The 16,675-nt window shown below is 42.7% G+C and overlaps 1 protein-coding gene across 1 annotated transcript; it reads left to right on the top strand.

The window, feature by feature from the left end:
* The first annotated feature begins 1,474 nt into the window (after nucleotides 1–1,474).
* Nucleotides 1,475–13,050, top strand: LOC136011761 (torsin-1A-interacting protein 1-like). Its single transcript, XM_065674055.1, is given in 7 exon segments — nucleotides 1,475–1,556; nucleotides 1,559–1,867; nucleotides 2,139–2,207; nucleotides 5,982–6,101; nucleotides 7,472–7,528; nucleotides 9,638–9,697; nucleotides 10,534–13,050. Coding segments are annotated over 7 exon segments (1,485 nt in total). The 5' UTR covers nucleotides 1,475–1,489; the 3' UTR covers nucleotides 11,337–13,050.
* The last annotated feature ends 3,625 nt before the right edge of the window (nucleotides 13,051–16,675 follow it).

The raw sequence follows: 16,675 nt of genomic DNA, 5'->3' as shown, positions 1-16,675 counted from the left end.
ACATTTTCTCTCAATCTGCAGGAGAATCAGCAGTGACCAGGTGAACTATGAAGGTCATGCTATGTAAGTATTTACATAAGGTAGTTGTTTAGAAACTTTATTTGGAAACTTGTGAATAAATTGATAGCAGAAGCTGTAGTTCCACGCTTGGTCAGGAATCATGAGCCAGTCACCAGCAGGTCATCTTCTACTTGATTTGAACTGCATGACGGTTCAGCTGTACTTTGAAACCTCCTGATGTGGTATTTGTTACATCCTCTTTTCACTTCTCCATTAGAAAACATTGCTCAATATCTGTGTTCTGCTTTTACATCTTAAAAAAATACCATGTACTCTCTTGCTAGTACAGGAGGTATGTGTAATGTCTCTCACAAATACTTGCTTCTAAATGAACCTGGAATATTTATGGTGCAATAGTATAGCATTAAAATCGTGGGTTTTTTAATACATGTACAGTGAAGACAGTAGCAGAAGACTGAATGGCACTTCCCTCACTCAGCCTTCTCATTTGAGCACACAGAACACCTAACCATTTACAACCCTGCAAAACAATTAACATCAAACATGAACATAGGTATTTTAGAGCATGGGAGATGAAGATACTGCCGCTACAGATAACAGTATCATCTTCTTTGATCTTGGGGTTTGGTTCGTTTGGGGTTTTTTAGCATGTAAAACCCTTTGGGATTTGTAAAAAGACCTCCATTTCTTAGCAGCTTGGTACCGGACTGGTCCCGAGCCGTTCGCTGCCCCGGTAACCATCCGTGCAACGGTCACAGAAAACGCCGGTCCCCCGCCGAAAGACGGGAGAGCCGCTGGGTTTCACCAGACACACGCGGGTGTGCAACGGTGTCAAACGCAACCCCCGTGCGTGCCCTGTTACAGTGAGCAGCGACCGTAACCCGCGGCACCTTTCCCCTTGCGAGCCTCCCGGCCGCCGCCGTCCCTCCGGGGGCCCCCGCCGCAGGCCCCGCTGCCAAGGCCCGGCCCACCCTCCCGCGCTGCCGCACGGGAGGCCGCTCCCGGGACCCGGCGGAAGGTCACCCCAGCCGGGGGGGGCCCCGCCGGCTGCTCGCGGCCCTGCACGCGCCGGCCCCTCAGGTGGGGACAGCGAAACCGCCCGCCGCGGCTCCCCGCCTCGCCGTGCCCGGGGCGGCTGGCAGCCGGCCTTCGCCGCCTGAAAGGCTCCGGTCGGGCCCGGCCTCCCCTCACGGGCCGCCCCCGCGGGGCCCCGCCGGCCGAGGGGAGGCCGCGGCCGAGGGGCCGGCTCGGCGCGCCGGGCGCTGCCTCATTTTTTTCACTGGAGGGCAGCCGCGCCGCCGCCGGGCCACGGGACGGCCGCTCCCGCCTGTCGGCCGCCCTCGGGGGCCTGCCGTGGCTGCGGGCGCCGGCCCCGGCGGCGCTCCCGTTCCGCGGGCAGGCGGGCTGCGGGGGGAGGACGGGGCGTGCGCGGCACGCAGCGGCGCTGGCGCGGGGCAGCGGGCAAGCCATGGCGGGCCTGCCGCTGTACCACGTGACGCCGCGGCGGCCTCTCCGCGCGCAGGCGGCAGCCGGCAGTGGGGCGGCGGAAGCCGCGGTGGGCGGGCCCGCCGGGAAGTGAGGTTCGCGGAGCCGCCCCCGCGGCGGGAGGGCGGCAGCTTCGGTGCTGCGGGGCGCGGAGGAGCGGCGGCTGGCGGGCGGGGCCGGCGCGGGCGGCGGCGCCGCGCGGCTGCGGCGGGCAGGATGGTGGGGGACGGCGGTGGGCAGGCTCCGCCCGGCGGCACCGAGCTGAAGCACAGGCGGAAGAGCCCCCGTTTGGCGGCGGCGCGGGCGGAGGAGGCCGAGGCGGAAGCCGTGGCCGAGTCCGGCCCCGGAGGGGCGCCGGAGGGTGAGCGCAGCGTGCTGCGGTGGATCCCGCGGTTGGGGCGGCAAGAAGTGGGGCGGGCGGGCTCGCCTTCTGCTTCCCCGCGGCCGCCTTGCTGGAGGGCGCAGCGGCGCCCGGGGGTTTGTTGAGTCGGGGGTGTCCTCCCGGATAGCCCCGCTGGAAGCACTGGGGCGCCTCAGTGAGTCTGAGATGGGTGTTTGGTGCGGCTGGAGTGCGGTGGGCTTGAGCTGAGCTGCCCGGGCTTGCCGCTCCCCTCACCCACTTCTCGTTTCAGGAGACGAGCATCACTTTGGGATTCCGGACTCCTTGACCCGGCCCCCTATTAAAGCGTGTAGATCGCCAGGTAGGCGTTCACCTGGAGGGGTTACTGTGTATGCTGCTTGCAAAGTGCTGAAATGCCCAGGACTGGAGGAAATGGAGTTTATTGGGTTTTAGCTCTTTTGTGGATTTTACCGTGATTCTGGCATACAAGTGAATAAATCCCGCTGTGGTTCGTATTACAGACATAAGAGATGAGGAGTGCTTATCGGTCTTCCACGAGGATCCGTGCATGTAGAGCATACTGAAGCCCTTAGGTGGCTGTTTTATCCAGTGCATCACCTGGAGTAGTATTTTGCCCCAGCATTAAAATAGAGACTAACTTATTTTACTAACACTACTTGGTTTGTAAGGGCTGAATTGAAATTAAGTATCTTGAGCTGCGAGAACAGATCAGTGCGAGATTCTGCTTGCTACACCGAGCAATGTTGCTTATGAGGAAGTGAGTAATTTGGGCTTTCCTGGGCTTTATCTGAAGTACCAAGCACATATCAGTACTTGCTCTTGGGCACTGGACTAGACAAGCCGTTGGGTTAGCTCTGTTTGGTACCTTGTTTCTTTAGCTGATGAAAACTGTATCCTAACTCAGAGAGATGTTAACTTTATGTAATACAGTCACATGTCTTTAGCCTGTCATTCCATCAGAAAACTGCAAGTACATTGTACTTCCCTTTTAGTCTGTTGGTCTGTTTTGGGTTGGACCGTGTACATTATTAGTATGTGGCAGTTTTCAAATGGATAAGGGCTCTCACCAAGCTCTTCTTGCAGCTGTAGGGCATGGCCTTAGTTATGTGGCACTGTCCTTAAATGTTGCCAATATTATGCTTCAGAAACAGAATTCGAAGGAGGTGTGGAAGCATCTTGAGGGATGAATAGGGGGGTTATGAGTGTTTCTTTGGGAAAGTACAAAGGTTTATCTGGAAAAAAGCTGTGGGAAGCTGTTACTCCCAAATGATACCTAACAGTACTATCATGCGTGGTATTTTATATGTGTCTGGGCTGCTTTGGGAATTACAGAGGTGTGGGGTTTTTTTAAGTAAGCATCTCTAAAAATGAAACTGGGGGAGAAATGTCCTCCCCCCACCTCCCCAAACTCTTAACAGTGATATTTCATTGTAGTCACAGCAGGCATAAAAGTATGACCCTAATGCTTCATATAGGAATGAAGATGTAATTTTCCCCCTCACGGTCCTGTAGCTATACAGTACTGTTTTTTTTTCCTGCGGAGTTTAGGGGAATGAAGAATGTGTGAGGCAGCAGGACAGGCAGAATAGATTTTTATAAGGGCGTAATTGTCATGCTTCCCTGAGCAGAATGGAAGCAAAACCACAACTAGAGAAACTGGTTTCTGGCATCTGCTTGGAGGTTTTAAATATAGATTTGGAAATTTGCTTCTAGAGCTAAAAGACCCTGAACCAGGCATCTTCTAGATCAGCAAGCTGAAGATACATATTCTCGCAGTCTCCGTTTAATTTGTCTTAAAATATGCAAGTAGGGCATACAACTGTATGAGTTAAAGGTAGGCATTGGGTGGTTTTGGCACTCAAGTTTGTAGTGTCTGTCATTGCTGTGGATACATTCCAGCAAGTGTGTTGTGGGCTTATCTGTATTGAAAAAGATTGAACCCATACTGATAGATATATACTAGACTTAAAAGAACAAGTTCCATTATGTTGAAATAGTGGCTTTATATTTTGGTTTATAAACCTGTAGTTTATGAACTCGCAGATTTCTAATCCCTCTGATTAAAAATGGGTATAGTAAGAAGATCCCTCTTTCTTGGCAGGTGACTGTGCATTAAGTGCCTGGCTAGCAGATTTAAGGTGGATTGGGAAATTCTCAACTGCTGGGAGGCAGGAATGATCCTTTGGGTGGGAGGCTTAATGCCATGTAAGGAAAGAACAGGCATGTCTGGACTGGAATTTATATCTATTTCTAGGAAAGTTAAGCTTCATAAAGGGAGAGTTTACTTTTCTCTGTAGGGGATGCCATGTGTGCTGTCTGCTTGCACAGACATAATCTTCCTGTTGGTGACAGCCATTGTTACAGAAGTTGCTGATTCACAAGCTGTCTTCATGTGAGAAATGAAGTTGTACGTATTTAAATCTCCTTTTACAGCAACTTTTAAGAACACTTCAAGAGACATAGAGTACTGATTGATGCAAAGAAGGGGAGAGGAATTAGAATGTATGGACTGCATGAGTAGCCTTTTTTAGATCTTTTTTAGATTCACAGGTCTTCCTGGTCTTGTGGTTACTAGCTACTGCTACTAGTGAGATTTTCCTTGCAAAACCTCAGTACAGAGTGAAATATGGGTATGTTGTTGGGCATTCCTGAAGATCAAGTCATTTGAGTATCTTCATTCTTAGCTTGGTGGGAAATCAGTCACTTAACTTTTTATGATGGTTGTGAAAATACAGTATCTCACTCACTATGTGCAGATACTTTACTGTTTGTACCTTTGACTTAATATCTTTGCTTAAAACTTACAATTTTCTCACTTGTTTATATTTGTGATTTGGTTTGGTTAGTGTTTTTTTTCCACCTTTTTATGTGTCGTATACACTGACATGCTAAAGCTGCCAGAACATATTAGAAAAAGGCTATGGTTTCATTTCTTGAAGTAAAATTAGCTATGGTTTCGTTTCTTGAAGTAAAATTAATAAACACTAGGTGGCAAGCTGTGTGTTGCCCTCACACATACAGTAAAAGAGCTACAGAAATACATTAAACCCTGGGAGAACCCAGTACTGTTAAAAGAAAAAAGGCCCAGTGTGAATGTCACACAGAAAAAGTTTTACTAATTGTTTTATTCCCTTTGCTGTTTCCTCTGCTTACGTCCTTCAGTGTGATCACTGTGTTGTGGTCTCTGTTCCACAGCTGTATTACAGCTTTCATTCCATATCCTGAACTATTTTCCCCCACCTGGAATCTGGGCAACGATGTGGTTGCACTTTATCCTTTCAAATATCTTCTCCTGGTGTTCGGCTTTTGACTTGCTTTCTAGCCCTGACCTTTGCTCTGTGACTCCTGCCATCTTCCATGCCTTTATTCGTTGTAGTTAATTAACTACATTAACTGAGTTAACATTAACTAAGTTAGTTTCAGCATCTGAATGGCTGTGTAATTTGGCAAGCAATCTAGAGGTGTTGGTTTAGATTCTTCCCAGCTATATGAGGGAATTAAATTATAGGTCCCCTAGACTGCCATTATGGTTAGTGAGAGGGAGAGAGAGAGAAGGAGACCTAACTAAAGGATGGCTTTGACTACATAAAAAGGGGACTTATGTTCTCTATTTGCTTTTCTCTCTTTGCCCCTCTGCCCAATGCTGTGGAAGACAGTACAATTAATTGTTCGTAAGTTGTTTGCCCAAAGCTATGGGCAAAATTCTGTTTACACCCATGCTCGTATATTTAGCAGTTTGCACTGATGCCCTTTAGAGTGAGACATTTGGTGGTTCTCAGCATTTGGTGTCTTCATGTCTGGCTTGCTTTCAACTATTTTTAAGCCAAGGGCTCCTAAAAAATAAAAATTCAAAAAATAAATAAAAAGAGGATAAAAAAAACCCCAAACCAACCCTGTGGTGATGTAGTGAATTCAATTAATTGTGTTCATTCAATTCAATATAATGAATAAGCTTTTCAAGTAAGTAACTCTTGGGAGATCACAAGTTGAAAATCACTTGATTTAGATCATGTAACTGTGTCTTGGTCTTGAAGTTTTGTGATGTTGCAAGCACAAATGATAGTGCACCTATACCAATTTTCTTTTCATATTTTCTTTTTTTGCCTCTTGATAGGCAGTCCTTCAGTTTACTTCCCTGCAGAGAATCCAACAAAGGAAAAAGCAAAGGCTTATAACAGTAATGAACCCGAGATACCAGCAGAGCATCAACCAAACCTTTCTACGCTGTTAAAAGGTAACAACTTTATCAAAACTGATAGTTTCATCAGTATGTTTTCCATGATGTAACAAGTGATTGCTTAAATGCGCTAAAATGACATACCTTCAGTTCTCTTACTGAAAGGGTGAGTTGTTGAGTTTAAATCTGAATGGATGAAGGTGTTTAAAACAACAAAAAAGAAAGAATAAAACAAAAAAACCCAGCCAAAAAAAACAAAGTCAGGGTGTACTCCTGCCCATGAGTCAAATTAAAACTGATTGTATTGTGACAGTCATCTGCTTGGGTGTAAAAATCAAAGTTCAAGAAAGCACAGTTTTAAACTTGGATAAATACATAGGTGTCTGTTTTCTCAAAACCAAAATAAAAAGATGGGTAATATCATACCTCCTTCAAAAACTGTTACGAGAGTGGATCTTTAATTGCCTTGGGCAAAGCAAAGTAAATCTGTTCTTTTTTTAAAAAGATCAGTTACTTCTAACTTTAGCAGGGAGGAACAGGGTATACCAAGTGATTTCAAAGTGAGAGAGTACTTTTTCTGTTCACTGCTCAAGAGACTTTTCTCTTTGTTTCACAGAATCAATAGGTAAATACAGTGAAGAAGAAAATAAGGGATACTTTTTAGCCCAGCAGAAAGTGGTTGTGTTACTACAGGTGGTTTGAATACCACCTGTATACATATGCTGTGTAAAGGTTATATAGGAGAGCTGGTAACTGGTCATAGAGTGAGGTAATGGTTTGTATTCATTTGGTCAGTAACAGTCCTAATCACAGTGTTTATGGCAGAGCACTGAAAGCAATTGTGAGTGCAGACTGACAAAACTCAGACATGAACCCAGGTAGCTGAGATGAGCACAAGAAGACATCTGCGTCAGCCTGCTGTTTCCCAGTGGCACACTCGGGCAGCTAAGAACATGCCTTTGTGTGTTGGAATTACCCCAGGTCTGAAAGCAGTGTTGTTAAGGTGGTAGCTTTACAGTTTAGTTTTGGTTTTCTCTCCTGCTGGATAGTTTTGGTTTCAGAGTTGACAAATCCAGTGCCATCCATTAGCAATCATTAAAGCTGCTAACTTCCCAACCTTTGCATTTTATTATTACAGTGTCATTACTTTTTTGAAGAAAAAACAAGGATAATTTTGTGTCATACAGGGAAAAACAGGATGAAGGGCCAAATTAAGCCTTTTCTCGTAGACAATAGTAGTTTTCTCCATCTACAGAGGGTTGCAAGAGTTATCATCGTACAGGCTTGTTTTGGCAGCATAGTGTATACTTCTTCTCTAATAACTTTTGAAGATTTCATAGAAAGAGCTAAAAGCATGTATGGATTGTCTGTCTTACTCTGACCTGCAATGTGACAATCAAGTTCTTTCATTTGTACTTTGTTTTCAGAAAGAAAGGCTGACTTCCTTGAGAAGAAACAAGAGCACTGCTCAACACTATCAGCGAGTAAGTTGAAGTTTTTCCCTGTAATTAAGTGAAACATACAGCATTCTTTCCCTCTACTTACGGGTTTTCCCATGCCCTGAGGGACACTGGGAAGGTAGAGGGACCCATGAGGCAGATCCAAATGGAAGCTGGAGAAGGCAGCACATTCCAGAGCCAAAGCCCTCCTGTGAGATTATTCAACATGCTGACCACAGAAAATGACCCACTTTTTTTTTTCTTTCTTTTTTGTCTCGGTGCTTGGTTCTATCCTGAGCAAATACAGATAAACAAAGTCTTGTAAATTAGAATTCAATGTGGAGACCCTGGGGGGGGCTGTTAGGGCTTTCTTTTTTGAAAACCACAGTGCCTTCCAGAAGAGACGCTCATCTTGTGGTAGCTGCATATGTGTGAAGTGTCTTTGAAATACGGATTGTTGCAGGGAGTTCTTGCTTGTCTGGTACTTTTTCTTTCCTGTGCCAGAGGTAATAGGTGCTGCGGGAGTGACCAGTTGTGTGTTGGGTGAAACTCTGAAAGCTCTAACGTATCTGCAGATGTTAGGCAAGTCAAATAATTTGCTTGGCCCTCATGCAAATTGGGTTGTAAATAAGGGAAGATCCTTTGGTAGGCTAGGATCTGGTTTTAGACTGTTTATTGAAATATATTTTCTTTTTTTTTTTTATTTTTTTTTTTGAATCACAGCTGTCTCCTAAATATGAAACATAGTCCCTACAAACATTGCATTGTAAAATATTACAGAATTGAGGTGATTTTGATCTGTTAACTATTAGAAGACTTCTGTGTTTAGCCAGTTATAAGCTCCATGTCTGTGTCCTGTCAGGGTATGGGGTTTAAATTAGAGAGTAGCGTAGCTCATTAAGCCAGTTAAGCTCAAGCTTAAACCAGAGCTGCTTTTACCACTTTCTGCAATTACATTTATACAGAAACAAGGTTATAGAATTTATTTTAATATTCTTGAAGCAACTACTACTGTAGGGTGTGGGTGGGTGTGTTCAATTTATTCTCAATAGTAATGACAGTATCCTTATTTGGTTATATATTATTAAAGAGCCTTCAGCTTTGAACCAGTTGCTGTAGTTCATAAGACAGAAATTCTTGTGACTTTTTAATTAACTGAGTAAATGAAGGCAACATGCTGACCAGTAACTGCATATATTCATACTGGTCTCTTGGGAAAGTTGTTCGTAACACTCTTTTATGGATAATATCTCATGTACTTTGCTGTCTGAGCCCATTTAAATGAATAGCCAAGAGTATATTTTGAAGTTGAAAGATTGCATTTTGCTTTAAAACCATAATTCATCCTAAGACACTGACTGCTGATAAAGCAGGCCTCTGACCCAGGCTGGAGGGGAGGGTATATGAGACTATGCGTATAACACATTGCTTTGCTTTTGCTACTTATATCGTGCATTTTGTTGTTTTTCCACGTATGTATTAATTGAGCTTCCATTTTTCCATTCCTCTAATTCTTGAGCGAAATCAGGAAACCTGGGACATGAGATCCTTATGCAGAAAGTGGCAGGTTACTAAACCTCTGCCGTTTTGTCTCTTGTACTTGAAATGCCCATGTCTTTATTTGCATAACTTTTCAAGAGCTAAAAATCCTTGGGGGTGACTTGTGATAGGTTGGGTACTTGTGCTTTTTATGTAAGTTTGTCAAGATGGCTTAAGAACTGACATTTGGCAAATTGCATAGATGGAGAGTTGGTCTGCCAGTTGAATGGGTCTTCTCAGGCTAATAATAGTGGTGAACATGTCATTTTCCTTGTACAAGACTAGCCTTGCTTAAGTACAGGAAGGTGAATGATGCAGAAAAGAACAAAAAGCCCCATACATGATACAGCCCTACCTGGGATGAGGTCACAGCCTTGCCTTTTCTCCTACTTACTAGGACTGTGTTTGCTTCAACAAAGTGCTGTGTAAGGGTGCCTTGTTAACCCTGCTGTAAGCCTCATGGGATTTTGTATGTAAAGCGTAAATAAGAACAGCTTTTTGTTGAAAATAATGCAGTTTAGTGATTTCAACTCCATGCTGAATTTTGCACTGGAATTTTGGTTATGGTTGTTGTCTTAGTATTTTTCTCATGTTCCTTTCTTAATCTCTTAACAGGCAGAAGCAGATTTCGAGATCAGCCCAATATAGGGAAGCATTCACTGCCTTCAACCAAAAGTAAGACTTTTGTTTCACTTCTCTTTCATGGTTATGTTACATTTAACCATTTTCATGCCTGTCCAAGTGCTTTAATTCCTGGTAGCTGATGTTAAACTGAGGGTCTTTGCCAGAGCAGATGACTTGCTTGCTAGGGCATGTGTTTTCAGCATGAAGGAAAGGCGTTCTGTAATAGGTAACACTTCCATCTGAATTTAAGATCTTCCATCTGTAGTGTTTACAAGATTTGTTGCAAGATTAAAACTGAGGTAGGCCTAGTGGTGTTCTTATTTAAGAGTTGTGTTGTTGTCCTGATAGAAGTTAGGATATAAAAAGGTAGCATAAAGTACACACTTCTTTTTTGTTTCCAAAGAGGTTGGTATACTTCTTCATCAGGTGAAGGAGAGGAGAAATAACAACACAGAAACAATTCTGGTGTTGCCAGGTTTTGTATAGGGTTTTTTCTGCAGAGCCTAAATGTAGGAAAAATATTGGCCTTTTTCAGAACTGTTTCAAGCGCTTAGTTTGGGTTTGATTAACTAGAATGAAGTATTGATAAACTTTCAGAAGAGCTCCTTTTTCAGAAGAATGTCTGATTTCTCAGTCAATCTGGAAATGTGCTAATAAAAATGTCCCTTTTTAATGCTGTCACTTCACTAAGGTGCTAAAAAAGTTCTTTTTTTTTAATTCTTTTTTTAAGCAGAATATCTTTACGCTCTTCAACTGCTGTACCAGTGGCTTGAGAATGGAGTGATGAGTTCACTGAATTCTACTATTCCCTCTTACTTTCATCTCACTTGTTGACTTTTGTTTTACTTTGAAAACATTTTCTTCCTGTTTGCTCCTCCTTTCTGTAGGTGATGGTGAATCTCAGAGTGGATTTCACAAGAGCTGGACTTTGTTACTGGTTCTGTTAATTTGTGTCCCATTGCTTTATGTCCTGTGGATTAGAATGCCAGGTCTTCTAGATACAGCTTTGTCACGTAGAGATATTGAAATTCTGCAAGCATTTCGAGCCCAGATGAATAAACTAGAAAATACTTACCAAAGTCAGGACCCCAGACTGTGGAAAAGGACCCATGTGTTCCTTGAGAAACATCTTAATGCTTCCCATCTGCATTTGGAGCCAGCCATCTTACTGTTCACAGCTGGCCAAGAAGCTGAGAAAGCACTGAGATGCCTAAGTAATGAGATTGCCAATGCTTTTGCCTTCTCCCAGAATGCTACTACAATCAAAATTAATGGGGCAGACAAAGCTGTATTGGATAGTGACATTGTCAAACTGGAGGTAGATGAAGAGCTCAGCTCTGGCTTCAGTGAAGGCAAGAAAGTAGCAGTGGTGCATCGTTTTGAGTTACTGCCTGCAGGTTCCACTTTAATCTTTTACAAGTACTGTGACCATGAAAATGCAGCATTTAAGGATGTGGCTCTTCTGCTGACAGTTCTCCTGGATGAACAGTCACTGGGAAAGAGCCTCACCTTGCAAGAAGTTGAGGAGAAAGTCCGGGATTTCCTCTGGGCAAAGTTTACCAGTTCGGATATTCCTAGTTCTTACAATAGCATGGACACAGATAAGCTGAGTGGACTGTGGAGCCGTATATCTCATCTTGTGTTGCCTATTTGGCCTGAAAAAGGCCTTCCTGTGGAGGGGTGCACATAGAAGTTGTTGGAGAGGACTCGGAAAAGGATGAACACACAAAATGTATGTTGCAGTGGCTGAACAGGGAAGAACATGCTGTGGCTGTTGAGCTTGGGCTGCGTACAGTCTTTTCTGTGTGAGAAATTCTACCAACTGGCAGGCTGTTTCTTCTAAAGTAGCTGGGACTTCTCTAAATCAGCTGCAGAATGTAAGCAAAGAACTTGTTGATTTTTGGTCAGTGACTTACTCAGGCTTGGTGTCCTTGAACAGCAAGTGCAGAGCCACCCATCTTCTGAAGCTCTCTTGGTGCACTACTGGCTTTGCTATGAGGTTTCTTTTCTGGCAGTGCATAAAGCTGATATTGCATTTGACAAAGGTAAGAGGATGCAAAAACATCAACTTCAACTGCCATAACTGCTTACTTCTAACACAAGAAAAAAACCAGAAACTGAAAGTTATGATAGTGTTGTGAGTCTAAACACCAGCTTTTTCTTTATCCATCTGATCGCAATGTACTGTCAGCTGTCTCTGGCAACTTCCTGAAATGGTAAAATTTCTTGAAACATTTGTGACTTACAGAGAACCTTTCAGCAAGCATTTCTTCCTTAAATAAGCCTCCCCCAAACAGTTCTGGAGAGTGAGAAAAGCTGAAGTACGAGGATTGCTTAACCTTAGTAGTACTGATGTCAATTAAATAATCCCTCAGCGCCTCTCTGCCTCGCTGCTTCCAGGAATTCTCTGCTCTTTGTCAAAGTTCTGCAAGTTTTAAAATTTGGGGGGAAATGATAAAATGTCATCCATGTGTGTTTAATATCTCCTTTCAAACAAAAGTTTAGGAGGACATAGATTATTTCTCATTTTAATGAAATAATTATTTTTTCATCAAGAGACTTATTTATTTGTGATACCTGGTACCCTAAAAAAATAACCTTTCTTCATGTGTCTGTGTATAACCTCCTGGTTGCTCTATAAGCTTCTAGTGAAGAACAGATTTGCAGTGCATGTTTTTAAAATACATTAGCATGCCACGTGCCAAGAATTTCTCTCACCAGACTTAAAACGTGTACTTGTTTATATTTTAAGTATTGGGGGGGGGGGGAGGAGAGAATTGCAGCACTTCCATTTCATTGCTGTTACTGTATGCTCTTTGTTTTTATTGCATATGAAAGAAATGTGTGAAGACTGCTCTCAAATTAATAGGATATTTTCCTGTAACAGCTGGGAAATTAGTGGCTCCTGGACACATCCTTTATTCACAAGCCCCTTGAGTTGTCCTGTTGCAAAAAGTCCTTCTTAAACAAGAAAACCTCTTGAGGGTGCTGGAGCTTCTGGGTTCTTTGTGCAAGGAAAGGTTTGGGGAGTGAAGTGGAATGAACCAAAATCACCGTAAACATAAAAGAACACTGAGAGAGACAGAGGCAGTCTCTTAAACCAGAGGTGGATTTATTGTAGCCACTGAGAGCCAACAATGGGTAATGCTTCTTATTTTAATGGGAAGAAATACAAATGGTAAAAAGATGTGGAAGTGCTGCTGTTCTGGATGTTTAAGAATAGCTCAGGAAGGAAAAGATGGCATTTACATTTTGGACATTTCACTGGACAAACGTTTTGTTGGGTTTTGTTTTTAAATAAAACAACTGTGACTTATTTTCAAGTGTGTCCTGATAGCGTATTTGTATATTATGTAAACTAGTTTAGCAATCCTTGAAAATAAATATACTTGTTTGTTTCATAAGTTGTTTTCAGATTTGTCCATTCAATTGTAAGTGGTCAGACTGTGTTTTACGTGTGGTTTTTTACATCTTTTGCATATTTAAGATTGTTTCTTTTACCTTGGATCAAATACAGGTGCCTAAAATATCTTTGCAACCTTTCGCAAAATTAAGAACTTCTAAGAAACTTGTGCAGTCGTAGGATGCAGATGTATGTATTTAATCAGTATCGGCTTTTCTCTAACAAGGATCATTTAAGGAAATTGTAATAGATCTGAATTGCCTTTTACTTGGTGGTGTTGTACTAATTCCTCAGTTCTGATTTCAGCTGGAACTAACGATAAGATACGGTTCACTTGTTTCATTAGTCGATACAAGAGTCAGCTGCTGACAAAAGGGATGACATCATTCTTGTTCCACTCCTAGCTGCATGTTCTGTACCTCTGCTGTTGCAAGCTGGTGCCCTGTGAACTGACTGGAGAGACAGCCTTGCTAAAAACTGGCTTAGAAAAAAGTATAAAATGAGCAGAATTGGCAACCACAAAGAAAGACTTAAGTTGTGATACGAAGGCAGGAGATTCCATGTTCTCATACAGATAAAACTAATCTGGGTTATTTTCTGTTTCTAAAACTGCTCCTACCCCCTAATTATGAGGTATTAAAGAACTATGCTCCTCAGTTTCAAGACAAAATAGGAAGACTTATGTTCTACTTAATATTGTGCCAGACAAAGGAGAATCACTTTTTCTGAGGTGTATATCCAAATATATGGTGTGCTCCTAAGTTTGGAAGAATAAAAGCAGGAATGGTATATCCAGTGGCCCCTTCTGAAGGAGGGGAAAGGCTCAGGATTAGATTGTTACTGCTGTTGTAGTGGTAGGTCAGTTTTATACCTGTTAGTGGCTTTGTCCTTAAAAGGCTCACATCAACTATCTACAGGTATTTAATGCAGATCTCATTAAGTCCTCCTCAGCCAGAGATGAGAAGTAATGTCTGTCTGTTGCTCATAGGCAGCTGATCACTACCCTCCTTGTGCAGTTGTTTCATTGCCTGCAGCAGACATAGCCATTTGATGTTTTCCAAACTGTAAAATTATAAACTTTGGCTTCTGCTATAGAAATCTCAATTCTGAAGTTGAACTGTCCCTAACTGTCAGCAGGTAAGCAAATTAAATTGTCTGTGATGAGAAAAATGTACATACGTACAGCAGACATCAGGTCTGGCCTGGGGAATGAAGCGCATGTTTCTTGTTCTGTGGGCTTACAGCTAACTTTCCTCTATGGGCAGAACTCGATCTTCAGGAAGCTGAACCAGCTGCACACCAATTTGCAGACAAAATTTCCACTGCCATGCAAAGTAAACTGGAATATGAAAACCAATCCTTGGGTTGCAAGCAAACAGACACCTATGGATGGAGAGAGTCCCATTGCAGATAGCCAGCCAGGCAGAAGGTGGAGTGTGGCCCCTCTTCTGCTCCTGCTCTTGCCTTGGAACACCTGGAGGGTGGCAATGCCCACATTGCCTTCAACAGTGGATGTTGCTTAAGGGACCTACAACAATGCACTGCCCCATCTGTTCTTACCTTCCCTCTCACACCCTGCTCTGAGTCATGTTGTGCTGAGCAGTGGAGTTTTGAGCTTGCTAAGCAGGTTGGTTAAAAGAACTAAATTTCCCCCCATTTTTTTTTCCACACCAACAAAAGCATTTTTTAATTTTTCACAAATTAAAAATCATGGTTTTAATATCTTTTTTCCCTGAAAAATTCATTTGTTTTGAATTAATAATTGATTCAGCTCAAACTGAATGAGTGCAAAAGGCAAGATGAGCTCCATGCTAAGGTAAGCATAAATGTATTTGCTGTACAGAATGCAGTATGCATATGCACCATCTCTAGTGCAGTCACCAGTATCCTGTATTTGGGAAAAAGAATCTGATTTTGGAGGTGTGTAATGACAGATTCTGTGTGAAGACCCTGTAGCACAGCTGGAAAACTATTATAATAAATCTGAAGTGATCCCTTTATTTTAAAGTCCAGTTCACGCAGAGAATGATTTTTCATGCATTGTTTCTGCTGCAGGACAAACTGCAAAACTGAAGGAGTATGGAGAAGTGGTCTGGGAGAGTTGTCCCAACAGTCCTCACAGCTGTCCTGTGTCCTGCTTTACTGTCAGCTCCTGACAGCTGGATTTATAATTGAATTCCTGGACAAACTCATTCCATCTCCAACAGGTGGAAGCACCCTTCCCCAGATTCCAGCGTGGCTCTTGGGAGCCATGTCAGTCAAGGAAAGAGAGGAGGGAGTCTGGGGGGCTCCAGCCGATCTTTTCAGCTGCAATAGCCAGCTGCCCTGCTAATTTTAGAAGGGATGTGCAAGAATAGTATGGAGTGGAAAACTTTCCAAGCCTCTCTCTTAAAGCTGCAATATCCAAGTTAGCATAAGATGAAATTGAGTCTCTGCTTTTAACCTACTGTATGTCTCTATCCACTGCTTTCAGTGCTTGGGCAGTGCTTGCTGCATTTATCTCTGCTGCACAGTTTAGTGAGCAGTTAATCAAACTGGAGTGTGTTCAATTCTTCCTCTTCTCTCAGCTCTGGCTGTTTGCAGGTAAACAGTTTCTTTACTTCTAATCTTAGAGAATTTCACAAGATGATTACATTTTCCTTAAGAATGTGTTTCTCTTCTCTTTCTGTGTGATGTTTGCCTGTCAGAGCTTTCTGTTCATTGGTGGGGAATCTTTGAAAAAGTAAAGTTTTACGATTAAGTTCCACTGGCAGATACAGATAATAAATAAAAGCAAAACAGGAAGGCAAACAATGCTTTTTAATTTTGACTGACCAAAACCAGTTTTCATGTTTGAGAAAATCCTAATGTGATGCCTTATTTGCCTGAAGATGAAAAGGAGGAGCATGAAACTAGATTAGTGCTTCCTAGCAGAAAAGCTATGTTTAAAAGCATAATTAAAGAGGCAGTGTATTACAAAAGTGCTGAGTAAACAGGCTGCCAATCCAGTAATATTAAGCAGTAAATTTAAGTAAACACCAGGTGATGATGGGTAATGTAGTAATTTAATTTGCCCTAGTCTGTGATCAGGGCTTCCAATCACTGGTAATATTTTCATTGACTGAAATTATTGACTGACAAATTATTTATTACAGGCTTCTGCATTTGGAGGGAGCAGGTTTGTTCTTTGAGGATTGGGGTGGGAATTAGGCACTACTTACCACTTTTTCCCGTTGGAGCTGTGCTTATCTTTCGGTGTTCACATTTGCTGTTTTTTTTTTTTCCCCTCACCTGGCAAAACAAAATCATTTTCAAAGGTTTAACCACTGACATCTCAAGCTTACCTCTTGTTTCGAAGGTTTGCTTATGCTGGAAAATATACTCTGTAATTAGTGTATGCAAAAGAGCCAAATTAAGGTTAAACGTTTATTCTGTAATTGTGATGTAAGTTCTACATTGCCTAAGCTTCATAGCTATAATGGTCTCCCAGTGTTCAGGGTGGTTTCATATGGTATTCTCCTATTTGAATAACTGACATGCAAAATGTTGACCATTCACAAGATGATAGGTTATGTAAAACCAGCTTGATTGTCTTTGGTTAAGAAAAAAAAGGGGGGTGGGGGAAAGCTCCAGCAGTTTTAGTGGTC

The sequence above is a fragment of the Lathamus discolor genome, chromosome 3, assembly GCF_037157495.1.
Source record: "Lathamus discolor isolate bLatDis1 chromosome 3, bLatDis1.hap1, whole genome shotgun sequence".
Taxonomy (NCBI): domain Eukaryota; kingdom Metazoa; phylum Chordata; class Aves; order Psittaciformes; family Psittacidae; genus Lathamus; species Lathamus discolor.
This window is presented reverse-complemented; position numbering and strand designations above follow the sequence as displayed.